The 16,148-nt window shown below is 41.6% G+C and overlaps 1 protein-coding gene across 1 annotated transcript; it reads right to left on the bottom strand.

The window, feature by feature from the left end:
* Nucleotides 1-9,551: 9,551 nt before the first annotated feature.
* Nucleotides 9,552-15,564, bottom strand: LOC122730083 (prolactin induced protein). The gene is made up of 4 exons (XM_043969304.1): nucleotides 15,443-15,564; nucleotides 13,157-13,262; nucleotides 10,463-10,583; nucleotides 9,552-9,890 (listed from the first exon to the last, which is right to left on the bottom strand). Exons 1-4 carry the CDS (start codon nucleotides 15,532-15,534, stop codon nucleotides 9,766-9,768), a joined length of 444 nt encoding a protein of 147 aa, XP_043825239.1. The 5' UTR covers nucleotides 15,535-15,564; the 3' UTR covers nucleotides 9,552-9,765.
* Between the last annotated feature and the right edge of the window lie 584 nt (nucleotides 15,565-16,148).

The following is a 16,148-nucleotide window of genomic DNA, read 5'->3' on the forward strand; positions in this document are numbered from 1 at the left end:
CTGACTTCTCCCTCCTCCCCCAGCCATTTGTCCCTATGCACCAGGACTATTATGGGTTGCTGCTGCAGAAATTGGAGGGGGGGGGTAACAGGGAATAACTCAGAGGTTATCAGTAGCTGATCAAGTATTGGTGAGGATTGGACTGCAAGGTATCACTTAGGCCCCACTTCCTTCTCTGCCTCTTAAAGGCTTTAGCTAAGAGTTTCTCATTCTCTGATGACATCCTTCTTTCCTGTCCGTAGAGGAGGAAGAGACAGAGGGTTCTGTTTCTCCCAGGTTGCCAGTAAAAAGTTGGCCAGTGCACATGCCTTTGTTACTTTTATCGTAACCCTTTAATTCCCATCTATCTTAGTTATACCCTATAAACATATGGGAGTTGCCAAATCTGACTTATGTGACTAATGATAGCAGTGTGGGGAGTTGGGGAGAAGGAGTTTCTTTTGTTTCTATTTTTATTTTTATTTTTTAGTGAGGCAGTTGGGGTTAAGTGACTTGCCCAGGGTCACACAGCTAGTAAGTGTTAAGTGTCTGAGGTCGGATTTGAACTCAGGTACTCCTGACTCCAGGGCCGGTGCTCTATCCACTGCACCACCTAGCTGCCCCAGTTTCTTTTGTTTTTAAGGAGAAAGAGATACTTTTCTCACGTAGAGGGAATTAAGTTGGGAAAGGAAGAGTAGAGGTTATCTATATTTTAAAGAAATGATTGACTCAATTCCTTATTAATTTGATCTGAGGAGGTGGGGGATAGGAAAAATTCCCTGATTTCCCCACTTGAGAGAGAAAAAGTACATGCAGCATCGTCCCTAGACCCATAAATGTGGAGAACCTGAGCCATTAATGCAGAAGTTCTAGCTGGGTAAGGGCCAGGGAATTTGGTATTGAGGGTACTTGGGACTTGCTGCCATTTCAGCTTAGGGCGTTGCTGCCCTAGCTGTTGAGGGCACTGAGGTTAATTGACTATAGCTAGTCCCTAGTAGAGAGTTCTTCCAGCACTTTTCCATGTATATAATTCAGCTATGCACCTCATTTTACATTGGCTCAATTTGAATATGCAAGCATATACTTACATGATACACAGGTAAAGAAATTGAGACTGAATGAAGGGAAAAGGTTGACCCTGCTCATATAGTTTATCAGTGGCAGAGCTAGAAATAGACATCAGATCTCTGAGTGATCATATGGGGTACTTTTTATAGCTCCCTTACCATTCTAGGATCATCCTAAATTCAAAGAAGGCCAAGACATTCATGTTGCCTGATTTCATTTTTGTTACCTTCTGCAGTGACGTTTCAGGGTCATCTCATGTTATGGTTTACAAGGGATATTTAGAAGGTGATATGTAGAAATTAAAAAAATAAACAAACTAAAACAACACTGGAGGGATAAATCCACTGTGGGCTCAAACATTTTGAGTAACTTGACCAGAGACACTTTGCTTCAGCAATAGGAATGTAACTGAGGATATAATCTTCATGACCTAGAAGATGCCAAGCTGGGCAACTTGGCAGAATGATGATTATTGTGTAAGCCACTGAACATTATTCAGAGATAACATATAAAGTTCTCTGTATGGCCTTCAAAGTCTTGTACAACCTGGCCTCTTTCTACCTTTCCAGGGTGGTTACACCTTACTCACTCCTATCCAATGACTGGCCTCTTTGCTGTTCCTTCTGACTAGGCATTTTCACTAGCTTTCCCTCATCCTGCAAAACCTTCTCTCTTCTTTTCCACCTTCAGGCTTCAATGGCTTCCTTCAAGCCCCAGCTAAAATCCCACCTTCTATGGGAAGCCTTTACTGATATTTCTTAATGTTCTAGTGCCTTCCCTCCATTGATTATATCCAGTTTTTTCTTTATTTGTCTTATTTGTACATAATGGTTTTCATGTTGTATTCTCCATTAGACTGTGAGTTCCTCAATTATCGACTATCTTGTGCCTTTTTTTGTGTGTTCCCAGCACTTAGCACAATGCTTGGCACATAGTAGATGCTTAATAAATCCTCATTACCTGAGTGATTTACTGAAAGCAAAACCTACCTTCAAATTCACATTGACGATCTCAAAATAAAACAATATATTGAGAAGGATCATGGGATCCTGAAGTTACTTAAGATGAAGTTACTGGTTTTAAAAAATATCTTATTGGCCTCCTTTTTTATGTCACTACCATTTCTTTTACTGTCCCCTGGAAATTGTTAAGAGCTAACAAGGAGTAATGAGTAGAAATGGAAGGAAAGTAGATTGTGGTTCCATACAAGGAGGTCTCTAGAAGTATAATGGATTCCTTTGAAAGGTAGGTTGTTTTCTATCATTAGGTGTCTTCATATAGAGGCTGGTTGATCACTTTTAGATGACACTATATGGAATTCATGTTCTTTATAGAGATTGTATTAGATAACTTCTCAGGTCCCTCCCAAACACAAGAAGCTCAGAGTCTCTGAGATGCCATAGTGCCAAGCTTGTTCTCTGGGTTCTGGCCAAAGACATCAAGGAGATTCTTTTCCTACTGCCTCATCTTCTATTAATGACATTTATTTGTTTTAAAGTGGCACTGGGAAAGGTTTCCTTCCTTGGGACTCTCATTCTTCTGTTGCATGCTAGCCAGACTTTCTGCCTCTGCAACAGCTTGAATCAAAGACTGGGGAGACAGAGTTCCTCATTTTCTATCATGCTAAACCCAGATGCAAATGATTTTGCAAACTAAATAATGCAAACTTCTGCTTCTCACATCTCATATCTATCTCCAAATTAAGCATTTTATAGGTCATATTTTTGGCCTTTTACTGATAGGCATCTTGATGTAAGGGGAAAAGGCCTGGTCTTAGAAACCAAATCTAGGTTCAAGTCCCAACACTGTCACTAAAATTGTATGAGCCTGGGCAAGTCATATGACTACTCTGTGCCTCGGTTTCCTCAGCTGTAATAGGAACATCATTATTGTAACTATTGGAATGACGCCACCTGCTGGAGACTTACTGTAGAATAGTTCTACCCATGAAGCGAAGGTCTTTGAGGGCAAGACCAGGAGTCTTTTCTCTGGCATCAGGAAGTGACGTTGGCTAGTGGGAGGAAGAAGGAAGAGACTGGCGCTCGGTCTCGTGCTCTTTCCTGAGGACTCTGGCGGAGAAGGGAGCTAGAAATGCACTCTCCCTTTAATAGATAGGAATATAGGCCTTTCTCTCTCTCTTTATCAAATTCTTATTCTCCTTAATAAATGCTTAAAAGTCTAAGTCTTGCTAAAGCTTATAATTTATTGGCAACCACTCATTAGATATTTTAGACAGTTTAGCTAGAATTTTAGCCCTTAACATTATACACTCTATAACTCATGTTTAGAAACATTAAGGTGTTATATAATAATTAGCTATTTTTCTCAGAGCTAAACACAAGGAACAAAATCTTGAGTTCTCTTTCGTTTTTTGTTTTTTGTTTTTTTTTAGTAAGGCAATTGGGGTTAAGTGACTTGCCCAGGGTCACACAGCTAGTAAGTGTTAAGTGTCTGAGGCCGGATTTGAACTCAGGTACTCCTGAATCCAGGGCTGGTGCTCTATCCACTGCGCCATCTAGCTGCCCCTTGAGTTCTCTTTCAATAAGGTATCTCCTATTAAGTGAGATTCTATAATATTCCTTGATAAACACAGCTACACAGATGACTCTGTTAATGATCCTATATAAATGTTCAGTATAACACCATACAGGGAAATATGATTCCTGAAAGGATTTACCACTGTTATGAAAGAGGGATGCCCTATAGGTAGTGAGGTTCTCTAGCTGCTCCTATTTGTGGATGGCCCAAAACATTACAGGGTATAGTCAGTTAGGTGGATGCTTACTCCAAAGAAATTGACTAAGCAATCCTTATAGGAAAAATCAAGTGCATAGAGAATGTGTGTTGCCCAGATTATGATATGCAGTTGTTCGGATGATCCATTGAACTAGACAATCACTGCAGATGGACAATGAGATGGGAAGAGAGTAGACTAGCATGTATTTGAGAAAGTGAACATTATTTTCATTGTTTCCTGAAACAATAACACATCTTTTAGATGAATATTAACCCAGTGATGCTATGTGACTATATATGGACTGGTAGAGGAAGTTCCTGCACTGAGAATTTCTGATACTGATGAAATCATAGTTCTTTCACATATTGGGAATGTACAGGCCTCTAAAGCTATCTCATGTGATTCCTAGCATGTTGAAGTTAATTCCAGTTTACCAAAGTAGGTAAACTTTGACTTCAGACTGTGTTCAAAACAACTTTTTTTCCCTCTTGTTTCATGAAGTTGGCTAAAGAACTCAAACCTAAAAGGGGTTTATTAATAATCACCTATAATTTATATATTTGTGGTACTTTTTGTGTTAATACTCTTAAATACATAATATTGGTGAATAACTTTTGATTGGTTTAGCAGTTTTTTGAAGTTACTTGTTAATATTGCCTTTTTTGACCAAGATATTAGCCAAGGCTTATTTTGTTCATTTGAATAAGGCACTGAGTACCCTGCCAAAGCAGGAGTGGTCATGGAGACAACTGAGTGTCTGTTTGAATTGCCTGGGGTTGTTTGTGTGTGAAAATAAGTGCTAGGTAGAACTGTCAATAAAAGTCTACTGAATTGAGAAGTATACATATCATTCCTTGGAAGAACAGGAGACCTGTATTAAAGTTCTAGCTTTGCCACTCATTTTTCTGTGAGATGATGCAGAAATTATTTTCTCTCAGAAGGACCCTTTTTTGCCATATGTAAAATGAGGAAATCGGTGCAAATGAACCCTAAATTTTCTTCTGGTTCTGTTGTTTTATGATTCTTTGATAATTGAATGGAAAAAAAAATCTACTCTCACTCTGTGCAAAGCTGTATGCTAAGTTTTAGAATTACAAATAGAAAAGCAAGACCATCCCTGCCAGCTCACATTTTAATAGGGGGAAATAGTCCATAATGCATAAATGTTATTTACACTGATAAAAACTATATTCACTTTTTTTTGGGTGAGGCTATTGGGGTTAAGTGACTTGCCCAGGGTTACACAGCTAGTAAGTGTTAAGTATCTGAATCCGGATTTGAATTCAAGTCTTCCTGACACCAGGGCTGGTACTCTATCCACTGTGCCACCTAGCTGCCCCTAATTATGTTCACTTTTTTTGTTTTTTTTTGTTTGTTTTGTGGGGCAATGAGGGTTAAGTGACTTGTCCAGGGTCACACAGCTAGTAAGTGTCAAATGTCTGAGGCTGGATTTGAACTCAGGTCTTCCTGAATCAAGGGCTGGAGCTTTATCCACTGCGCCACCTAACTTCCCCAATTATATTCACTTTTAATGTTGAATCACTTAATAGTGCTAAAGATTTTGTTGGCATTAGTACTAGATTATTACTCTTGGTTTCTGGGAGTTTCCAAATTTAAGAAACTGTCCTCTCAGTGTGTGAGTTTTGGGGAAAGAAGAGAGTTCTGTGGTAGAAAGACCAGGACTTTGAAAGTGACCTGCCCTACTATACTGGATAGAAGGAAGATGGGAGAATTTGGAGGTAGAAGTAGAGTGACAGACGCAGTTTTAACCTGTGTGATTAAAGTACAAGTGAACACAAGTGGTCCATGACAGGTATTACAACAGTCTTAGGCTTCAGGACTTGCTGCTCTTATAAACTTATAGGGCATCTGCTCAGGGCTAAGAAGTCTGAATACTGCTAATGGGTCTTGAAAGACTGCCGTGTAAGAGAGGCCTAAAGTAGCAAAAATTGGAACCTCACTAGGGGAGGAATGGTTGTATATCTCTATCTCTGTCTCTATCTATCTATCTATCATCTATCTGTGGATGTGTTTACCTGTATTATTGGTGTGGAGGGATATGGTCCATGAGTTCAGAATGACTTGGTAGTTTCTATGTAAGATAGATGAATAGAGAGATAGATGATAAATAGATTATTTATATATGTAGATAGTTAGATAGATTAATGTATTACTCAAGAGAGGAAAACTGATGATGAGGAGGTAGAGCAATCCAGACAGTGAATTGAGTTAGGAGTAAGGGAGCATAGTTGGGGACCCTCATGAAATAGTGATCCCAGCCAGTGACTTGCCATTGAGGAGAACAGGCCAGCGGGGGAGGGACATCCAGTTGGGCAAGGTTGGTAAAGAGGAGCTTTTCAAATAACTGCACCAGAGGTATAGGCCAAACACTATGTCAGAGGTTCTAGAATACCCCAAACTCATTGCCATTAGCTCTGAATTTGCTGAAACCTAAAGTTCCAATGTAAAAAGAGGCTCCATGATTGTTTTGTCCTGTTAATTTTCAGTCTATAGAAATTATTCCCCCTCCCACCTTCCACCCCCATCAAGCCATTGGTAGGAGCTTGTTGAGTTAGGAGCTGGTCAGATTTGGTCTTTCAGAGGTAAAAGACAGGATTATGAAAGCCCAGAGCATTTGAGTCCAAGGCAGAGAAAGTGAATGAGGTCAGAAGCAGCTCCCCACACCCATTCATGCTATCCTCCTTCTCAGAATTGGCTTCGTATGGGTGGGCCAACCTAAGAGTTTGTCAGGGAAAGTGCTTACTGGCTCTGGATGCCAAAAATGTATGGCTGAAATCTCAGGTGTTCTGAGATTTCAGAGGATTAAAATTTCGTTTGGATGATTGGTTGATAATGATCATGTTGCTGGATATGTAAGGCCCTCTATAGCCATCTAGATTGGGATTTAATTAAATGTACCAATGAGAAGTGGGCTGAGGCCTCTTTTGGAAGTATATTGATTCCTGAGAAGATAATGATAAGAAAAATAATAATAGCTATCATGTACATATCAGGTTCACAAAGTGCTTTACATATGTTACCTCATTTGTTCCTCACAACAAGCCAGAGCTAGACTGGTTTCCATGGGATGTTAAATGACCTAGAAGAAAACTTTCATCTCATGTGAGTAGATCCTTGATATCTCATGGAGCAGGGTGGCATGGGGAGAGAAGATGAATCTTCACAAACATATTTGTTCTCAGTACCTGAGGAAAGTAAACAGAATCTCAGGGGCACAGCTGACACAGACCAACACCTTATTAATTCAGGTTGTACATTAAGGAGAAATGAAGCAGTCAGAGTTCATTGCACAGATGAGAAAATGAGATTTTCTTACCCTTATCATAGCAATATTTTTCAACAAGGATACAGTAGCACCTGTCTTCCACAGATATGGCCTCTGTCATCTGAATATTGAAATATGTCAGCTAAGTTAGGGCAGGGTATAATCACTCAAGTGGTTTTAGGGCATCCATCACACATGAAGGATGCCCACATGTGTGGACCCTTAGATGACTTGGAAGTCTCATCAAACACAGCCAGAGACTACTGGGAAGCTATGTCAAGGGGACAGTTGACCCCTGCCCCACCCCAGAGTGAATGAAGTTTTCAGATTTATTACCTTTTAGGGAAAATCTAGCATCACTTGTGCTGATGGGAGCGGGGGACAGGTGGAAGGAGGATGCTGGTAGATATCGGCCCTATCACAGGCACCTATTGGCTTTTCTTCTGGAAGGTATGTTTAGACTTCATATCTGCAAGTAGAAATGGCTCATAGAAGGGGATAATGGAGGATGAAGTGTCAAGTAGCTCCAAGGATGGGGCCACCTGATTTGGAGTCTTGTTAGAACATTATTTTGTCCTAGGAAGTCCAAATTGTAGACTACCAAGAGAGTTGAGGTGAGCTTTATTCATCCTATCTTGGAAGAAGATTGGTGCCTGTACTTTTCATGTAGCTGGATAAGTGGAGGGAGCAGGGACTGAGCTTCCATTGAGAGAAGATCTATCATAAGGTTCTTTCCCTGAGAGAACATCCTTGTTTCTGTCCAGGACACAGCACAAAGGACAAACAAGTGGTTAAAGAAGAGAGGGCAGGAGAAGGCAAAAGAAAGTAGTATCACTCCACAATAGACCAGTGGGGACTTGTACAGGGAGCTGAACTTTGGGGAAAAAGGACTTGTGGGATCTAGACACAAATGATCCTGGTAGGAGAGTGTTATTCACTTATTCCAGTATTATTTCAGCTGAAACTGAGTGATACTGGGAAATGTTGAGTGTAGTACTTTAGCTTATTATAATTTTCTTATTATATCTGTACCATCCCCTTGAGATATGTGAGGCAGAGGTCCTCCTTCTCTACATCAGAGCACATGTAGAAATCCTTTGATTGCTTCCAATATCACAAGTAAGTACTATTTTATTTGCTGAATCAGAATTCTGTGGATATACTAAAAGGGTAAACCCTAGACCTCATTCCTTCCCTTCTTTTCTGTCTGTTCAATGAATGAAAGGATATTCCCCCAATGACCCTCCAAATCTCTGAGTTATCCTTATACCTCTACACCAACAGGAAGCAGAAGACTGAAGGACAAGAATTGCCCAGAATGGGGGGCAGCTAGGTGGCGCAGTGGATAGAGCACTGGCCCTGGATTCAGGAGGACCTGAGTTCAAATCCGGCCTCAGACACTTAACACTTACTAGCTGTGTGACCCTGGGCAAGTCACTTAACCCCCATTGCCTCACTAAAAAAAAAAAGAAGAAGAAGAATTGTCCAGAATGGAGTAGTATCTATAATAGGTCAGTGATCAAGATTGGCCAACCAAGTTAATCTGAGAACCTGCCTTGCTTAGAGGGGAAGAAAAACTGGATCTATGCTCCGGTAGGTATTAGTTGGTTACCCAAGAACCAACACAAACTAGAACTATAGGTTTGATATGGCATTGATGAAAAGATCCAAAGTCTAGGAGTCAGGAAAAGTGAGTTCTAATCCCTGTTCTGCCTATAACTTGTTAAACAACTTTGGGCAAACCACTTAAGGTCTCTGTGATTCCATTTCTCCATATGTTAAACAGAAAGAATAATCTCTAATGTTCTTGTCCAAGATCACTCTCTGAGAAGATGGCATCTTCCTATCTCTCCCAGACAGGAAGTTCAGTTGTTACTTAGAAGCCCTGTCCCACTTTGGTATGAGGGTCTTGACCTGCTGCATTTTCAGCAAGGGCTGGTTTGCCCCTCCTTCAAGCAACTTGGCAATTCTCTGATTCTAGGTGCTCATCTAATTCTTTTCTTTTTCCTTTCCCTTATTCTTTTTCTTTTTTCCCATTCCCCTTTTCTTTTCCTTTTTCCCCCTTTCCATTTTCCCCTTTCCCCTTCCCTTCCGTTCCCTTCCCTCCCCTCCCCTCCTCTCCTCTGTCCTCCCCTCCCCTCCCCTCCCCTCCCCTCCCCTCCCCTCCTCTCCTCTCCTCTCCTCTCCTTTTCTTAGATTAGCTGGCCTTATCTTATACAAGCTGAATGTACATTTCCCTGATCTAATACCAGTCATCATGGGAAATTTAATTTGATCCATTTTCCTTGCCTGAGCCCAATGCATTTGCTTAGCCCGCTGCTGCAGTTCAGAACACAGGAGTTCAAGAGGTCAACCAGCTTCAGCCTTCCTACAGGTAGGAAATGCAAAAGTAGGCCACTGCGCCTAGCTCTGAAATTATTTTTAAAGGATGACACTCTAGAAATCCACAGTATTGTGAGAAAGAAAAACATTCTTGAGGTCAGTCAAGTTTATTATAAGGTCTAGGTATAAGTGCGGGTATTGTGGGGGAAAAGCTAACAAAGCAAAAACAGAACATGATGGGAATAACTCAGAAAGGCAGGAAAGTCTGTAGGATGTTGATCTCCCAGACCACATTGGCCTTGGATGCTCATCCCCAAGGTATCTATCTCTCCATAGGGTGGCCAGCCAGAGAGTGTGAGAACAGGCGTCCGATTCATTTCTTTACAATATAGGCTTCATGGTCATAACTCCTATTGCCTTTTACAGGAATATAACCAATTCCTTCACAGAGGTCTGTCCGATTAATAGCTTCAGCCACACAGGCTACACCTACAGTACCTGAGGTAAATGAGGTAGAGATGGTACTTGAAAACTTTTAGAACATCTCTCAGCCAAAACCCAACTTGCCATATACCTTTTAGAGACATCATTTATTTATTTATTTATACAAAATGTACGTTATTAAACACTTTGTTAGTTTCTGCCTACCTCCATTTAGCCATTCCCAAACTCAAGCTTACACTCTTCAGATCTCTTAAATCCTACCCATCCACTCACCCACGTTTGAAACCTCATGTGCAAACTCTGTAATTGAACCCCCAACATAGATCCTATTCTTTGGATTCAGCCCTCTTGTCTCTCTTTTAGCCACTTCTGTTCTTCCCATCCCCGAGTGCTCATTTTCCTTCCTTTCAGTGACATCTACTGTCTTTACAATTCCTTTTTTGGCTAGCCCTGTGCCCCACATTCCTTTACCCATCTCTCTCCCTCTCTCCCTCCCTCCCTCTCTCTCTCTCTCTCTCTCTCTCTCTCTCTCTCTCTCTCTCTCTCTCTCTCTCCCTCCCCCCCCCCCCTCTCTCTCTCTCTCTCTCTGTCTCCCCCCCCCCCCAGCCTCATGAATCTTCTCTTACGTTGGCTGCAGAAGTTCCAGTAGAATTTCCTTTCATTGTCCTCTTGGCACATACAGGCTTCGTATGTATAAGGCTCAGGATAACAGTCAGTCTTTCTGGAGGTCATAAGAAAGAACCTAAACTGGGAAGACAGAGATGAGAAGAGTGAAGGGATCTGAAAATAGGTGGACTGGAAGTCTGTGGAGGGAGGGCAGGGGATAAATAGACATCCACAAAGGAATTATATAAGTAAAAGAACTCCACTGGCACATGTCGGGTAGAATTTGACTCATCTTCAATGAAACCTCTTTTCCTCCCTATCAGCCCCCAAATTCCCACTGGAATCAGACTCCTAGGCCTTAGGGGAAGGAAAGGGAATGACCTGTTACATGGCACCCACTATGATCCAGACACTGTGCTGAGCACTTTTCCAAGTATGACTCCTTTGATTCTCACAACAACCCTGAGAAGGAGGTGCTATTATTGTCCCTATTTTTCAGTTGAAGAAATTGAGGCAATCAGAGGTTAAATGGCTTACCCAGGGTCACACAGCTAGTAAGTTTCTGAAGGTGGATTTGCATTTGGGTCTTCCTGACTCTAGGCCCAGTGCTCTATCTTCTGGGTGACCTAGCTGCCTTGTGTCATCTCTCTGCCTCTAGATGGGAGCTTTGATGGGAATAGCACTAGTTGAATTTTTAAAATTCAATTTTATTTTTATTTTTACCTACTAATCATCCCCTCTCCCCCTCTTCCCCCACACACTAAAAAGGAAGTAAATACAAACTCATTACAAATCTGAAGTTATGCAAGACAAATTTCTGCATTAGCCATGTCTGGAAACAAAAAAGCAAGAGAAATAAAGAAACAGAAAAGATATGATTCAATCTGCATGCTGATGGCAGCTCTCTATCTGGAGGTGAATAGTATTTCTTATCATGAGTCTTTTGGAATTGTGTTGGATCATCTAAATTTTTTACTAAATTTTTACTAAAGTTACTAAATTTTTCACAGTTGGTTTAGTTGAGAATTTAAAGGTCATTTAAGTCCAAATCTCTCATTTTACAAACTTCCCTAGGGAAATTAAGTAACTTCCTAAAGTTCTTTTTGTCTCTGTCTCTTTGTCTGACACACACACACACACACACACACACACACACACACACACACACACTTTCTCTCTCTCTCTCTCTCTCTCTCTCTCTCTCACACACACACACACACACACACACACACACACACACACTCACACACATCCACAGAGGATATAAGTATGAAAACCAGGCTTTGAACCCATCTCCATCTCCTCTGACTGCAAATCCAATGCTCTTCAGTTATTTGCATCAGACCTGTAGTTAGAACAAGTAATCTCTGGAAGTCCACTGTTAAATTGTCCATGTTGTCTAGGGAGTGCTCTTATCTGCCTTTCATTGGGGCAGCTAGGTGGTGCCATAACAGACTGAGCACCAGGCCTGGAGTCAGGAACATTCACCTTCCTGAGTTCAAATCCAGCCTTAGACACTTATTAGCTGTGTGATCCTGGGCAAGTCACTTAACCCTGGTTGCCTCAGTTTCCTCATGTGTAAAATGATCTGGAGAAGGAAGTAGCAAACCACTTTAGTTTCTTTGCCAAGAAAACCCCAAATGGGGTCATGGAGAGTCAGACGCAATTGAAACAACTGAACGGTACCAGAGAGAAAAATCCCCGAAGTGATAGAATACAGAAAAGAAGTAATTGTTGGTATTTGCCAGGGAGATGGGGATTATACGGTAGTAAGACACAGTGATGAGACATATTTCAAAACATCAAGGACATGGGACCTGCCTTATACAGGGGAAGGTTTCCATAGCAAAAATTTGTTGCAAACTAGTATTTCCTGATACTACTTTAGGGATCAGTGTGTTTAGTGGTTGTAGGTGTGTCCCTCTGCCTACAGAGGACAAAGGAAGAAGGCTGAGTTGCTACAATCATTGAGTGGGAGAAATATTTCTCTGAAAAGAAAGTTCTGGGGGCAGCTAGGTGATGCAGTGAGTAAAGTACTGGCCCTGGATTCAGGAGGACCTGAGTTCAAATGCAGCCTCAGATGCTTACTAGCTATGTGACCCTGGGCAAGAAACTTAACCCTCATTGCCCTGCAAAAACCACCCCCAAATTGCAAAACAAAACCAAACCAAAAAATAAAATAAAATAAACTCCTTCTACTGAAAAATACACTTGTATTCTTGTTTTTTTTTTTTTTTTTTAAGTGAGGCAATTGGGGTTAAGTGACTTGCCCAGGGTCATACAGCTAGTAAGTGTTATGTGGCTGAGGCCGGATTTGAACTCAGGTACTCCTGATTCCAGGGCCGGTGCTCTATCCACTACACCATCTAGCTGCCCCTGCACTTGTATTCTTTCCTCCCACAATTCATGTCCCTCCCTCTTTCACATTATCTGCTTCTGCCTTTGTGTTGTGACAGAGTGTGATGGCTCCCTTCTTAGGGTACTCCCCTCATCAGTGACCATGAGTTTCACTCAATCTCACTGACATGGATGTCTGGACTCCTCATTTTTACTCTGACTCCTGAGATTTCCCTCTCCCTTCTCTTTTCTCTCTCCCTAAAAATCTTCATTCTTCTTTCCCATTCTCCTCCTTCTTCCTCTTTTTTCCCTTCTCTCTCCTTCATTCTTCTTTTATCTCTCTGCTTTCAGCTCCATGAAGTCTGTCCCATACTCACTGGTATACATTCTCTTGCTTGAGTTGAAACAGAACAGACGATTTCAACCGTTTCATTGCTTTTACCACTTGGCATTGTGGACATCTTCACAATAAATGGTTTCCGCCTAGTAGAGGAGAGATAGAGAAACAGATCATCTCTCTGGTAATCCTTATAACTTCTAATAACCTATGGCCTTGGAAAGTTGCCAAGGAATAGATGATCTGATGACTAGAGGAGAGAGAGGGTGAAAGTTCAAACAATAAATAGAGTAATCTCATTGGTATGAATCTCCTTTCCTCTTTGCTACTGCTGCTCTACACTTCTTCCTCCCATATACTTGAAGGAAACTGCGGTCCAGTGAGAAAGTCATGAAGAGGATCATGACCAGATAGCAAGTACTTTGACCAAGGGGTAATTCCTTTCTTTTCTCTATAGCCCCTAACCTCGGTCCATAGTATTCTGGGAAAGATACAAAATAACTATTGTTCCCTAGAATTTTGGACCTGGCTGGAACACTTGATCAACTTTCCATGCTCCCATTTTACAAATGAGGTAAGAGGAGCTGAGGAGAGGTACCTCTTTAGCCCACAAATTTCTTGAATTTCTATTTTTCCTGATACAAAGCAACTTAGGACCTGTGCATTTGAAAAAGTTGGTTTTATTTTTCCCTGTGTCAGTTGAATGTTCTAGGAAAAGGGTCTAAGACGTCAACCTTTTGGTAAACATTTGCATTTTTCTTTTCTGTGGGGCAATGAGGGTTAAGTGACTTGCCCAGGGTCACACAGCTAGTAAGTACCAAGTGTCTGAGGTCAGATTTGAACTCAGGTCCTCCTGAAGCCAGGGCCGGAGCTTTATCCACTGTGCCACCTAGCTGCCCCCCAACATTTGCAATTTTTGAAAGGCTTTGTGAATGCTTTGCAACAGACAACTATACTTACTTGACCTCTAGAGTTAGAAATTGAGAGGAAAGGGGGTACTCATACTTACTTCCTATCATAAACCCTTAGCTTAGCAACTCAATTCAGGCCACTAGCCTGGGGCATGTGTGTCATACAGAAAGAAATACTGGCAGAGTCTTTGGGCTCAACTCCCAACCTCCAATCTCCACCTACCCCTTCCAAGCTGGACTGATAACTTCAGCTGAGCTTTGATATGGAAATTCACAAAACCATTTCCTTCACTTTCCACAGTGATCTGTAAAGGAGTGTTCTCAGCCTAGGATTTCCTGAGATTTCAGTCTATGTGATTGGGGGGGAAGCTTATAAAAAAACCAAAGACCCTGAAATTGCATTATTGGCTTCTCTTACAAAAGGGAAAACCAAAAATATAAGCCAAGAGTTCAAAGTTCTTAGCTTCCATTCATGTTATTGGGGCAGTTTGCATCTTCACATTCTATCCATCTGCTTCAGGTTGCTCAACTGTAAAATGACAATAAAAACAACACTAACCTGCCAAGGTGGTTGTGAAGATTAAAGGAGATAATATTTGTCAAATGCTTGGCACACCACCTGTCTTATAGTAGGCACTTCATAGGTGAGTGTTTCCTTCCTTCCCAAGAAACTGGACTTTCATGTTTTCTATAACCTTCTCTATGACCATACTGGCCCAAAGAGAATTGCTGACTAAGGGTCTAGACTCCTGAGTCCTATTCTAATATTTAACCCTTTTCTTTTGTCCCCGAATCCTGTGGTGGATTCCCACAGTAAAAAAGTAATGCAGTTAGGAGCTGATCCACTGTGGGAGCTATACTCAGGCCCGGGACATGAAATGGTCCCCAGGCCATTATGTATGAAAAAAATCCAGGCATGGTATGGGTGTACCCTCTTTTCTCTCAGTTTCAGACTCCAGGTAAGCTCAACCTAGATGCCAACTTTAGTGAGTCATGAGAACAAAGGATTTCTCTTTCTATAATATAACCCTCCTGCCGGTCCCTTCCTAGAGACAAGAAAGGAATGGGAGAGACTTGCAGGGGTACCAGGGAGGGTGGGAATTAAGGTAGAGCATAGGAAGAAGTCTTTAAGAATGCAGAACAGACCCGTAGCCAACTTCAGACTTTATCCAAAGAATCCTGTTTCTATGCAGAGCTATTGAGGTTATCAGAAGCTAGGTAGGTTTTCTGGGGCTTGGGCAAAGATTTGCCCATTTGTAGGGAGAATAAGTTCCCAGTGGGGAAGTATAGAATCTGGGTATTGGAAGGTAGTTCCATAGGGGGTGAGATGAGTCCCCACATGAGAGGATTCCCTGGTTGGGAGATGGGTTTTCTCTATCAGAAAGGAAAAGGTATCTGCATAAGGGGTGGCTTACTCGTTATCATCTTGCCCAGTGATTAGTTGTAGGCAGAGCCCCAGGAACAAGGTAGTAAGGCTGCATCTCACTAGTGCCTGGAGAAGAGGCATCTTGTAGTGCAAAAAGGGTGATGTCCAAGCTAACTGGGGTCCTAGCTCGGGACCATTACTTATAGTCAAAGGAGGAAGGTGGAGGAGCAGTTGGGAAGGAGAAATAGCCAATCAGCCTTACCCTTCTACCCTGACTCCTCCTGTTCTGCCCTTATTGCCATCAGTTTTGTTTTTCTGAAGAAAAAAGTCAACATATACTACAATTGCATTGGTACCATCCTGGGTAAGGATTAGCATTATCCTTCCTTGTTTCTCAGAGAGTCCCCAGGCTACAAGGGACCTTGAGCAACAGGACAGTTACTCACCTGCTTCATATAAGCTAGGCTTTTCTCCTTTTGCCAATCATGGGAGAGTAGAAATGGAATAGTAGAAAAAAATAACTGAATTGGGAGTTAGGGGAGCTGGGTTTTCATTCATACTCTGCCATTTCAGTTTCTTTACCTGTAAAATGACGAGCTTGGGCTATATAAATTCGAAGATTCCTTTCATTTCTAATACCCTACAATTTTTTACCCAGGGAGAGACTTTCCTGCCTTCTTTAAGTCATCCATTCCTGAGTGGGGGTAGGGTATAAGTATAGATACAACATAGGCCCTTTTATCAAGAAGCTTACA

The sequence above is a fragment of the Dromiciops gliroides genome, chromosome 5 (genome assembly GCF_019393635.1).
Source record: "Dromiciops gliroides isolate mDroGli1 chromosome 5, mDroGli1.pri, whole genome shotgun sequence".
NCBI lineage: Eukaryota > Metazoa > Chordata > Mammalia > Microbiotheria > Microbiotheriidae > Dromiciops > Dromiciops gliroides.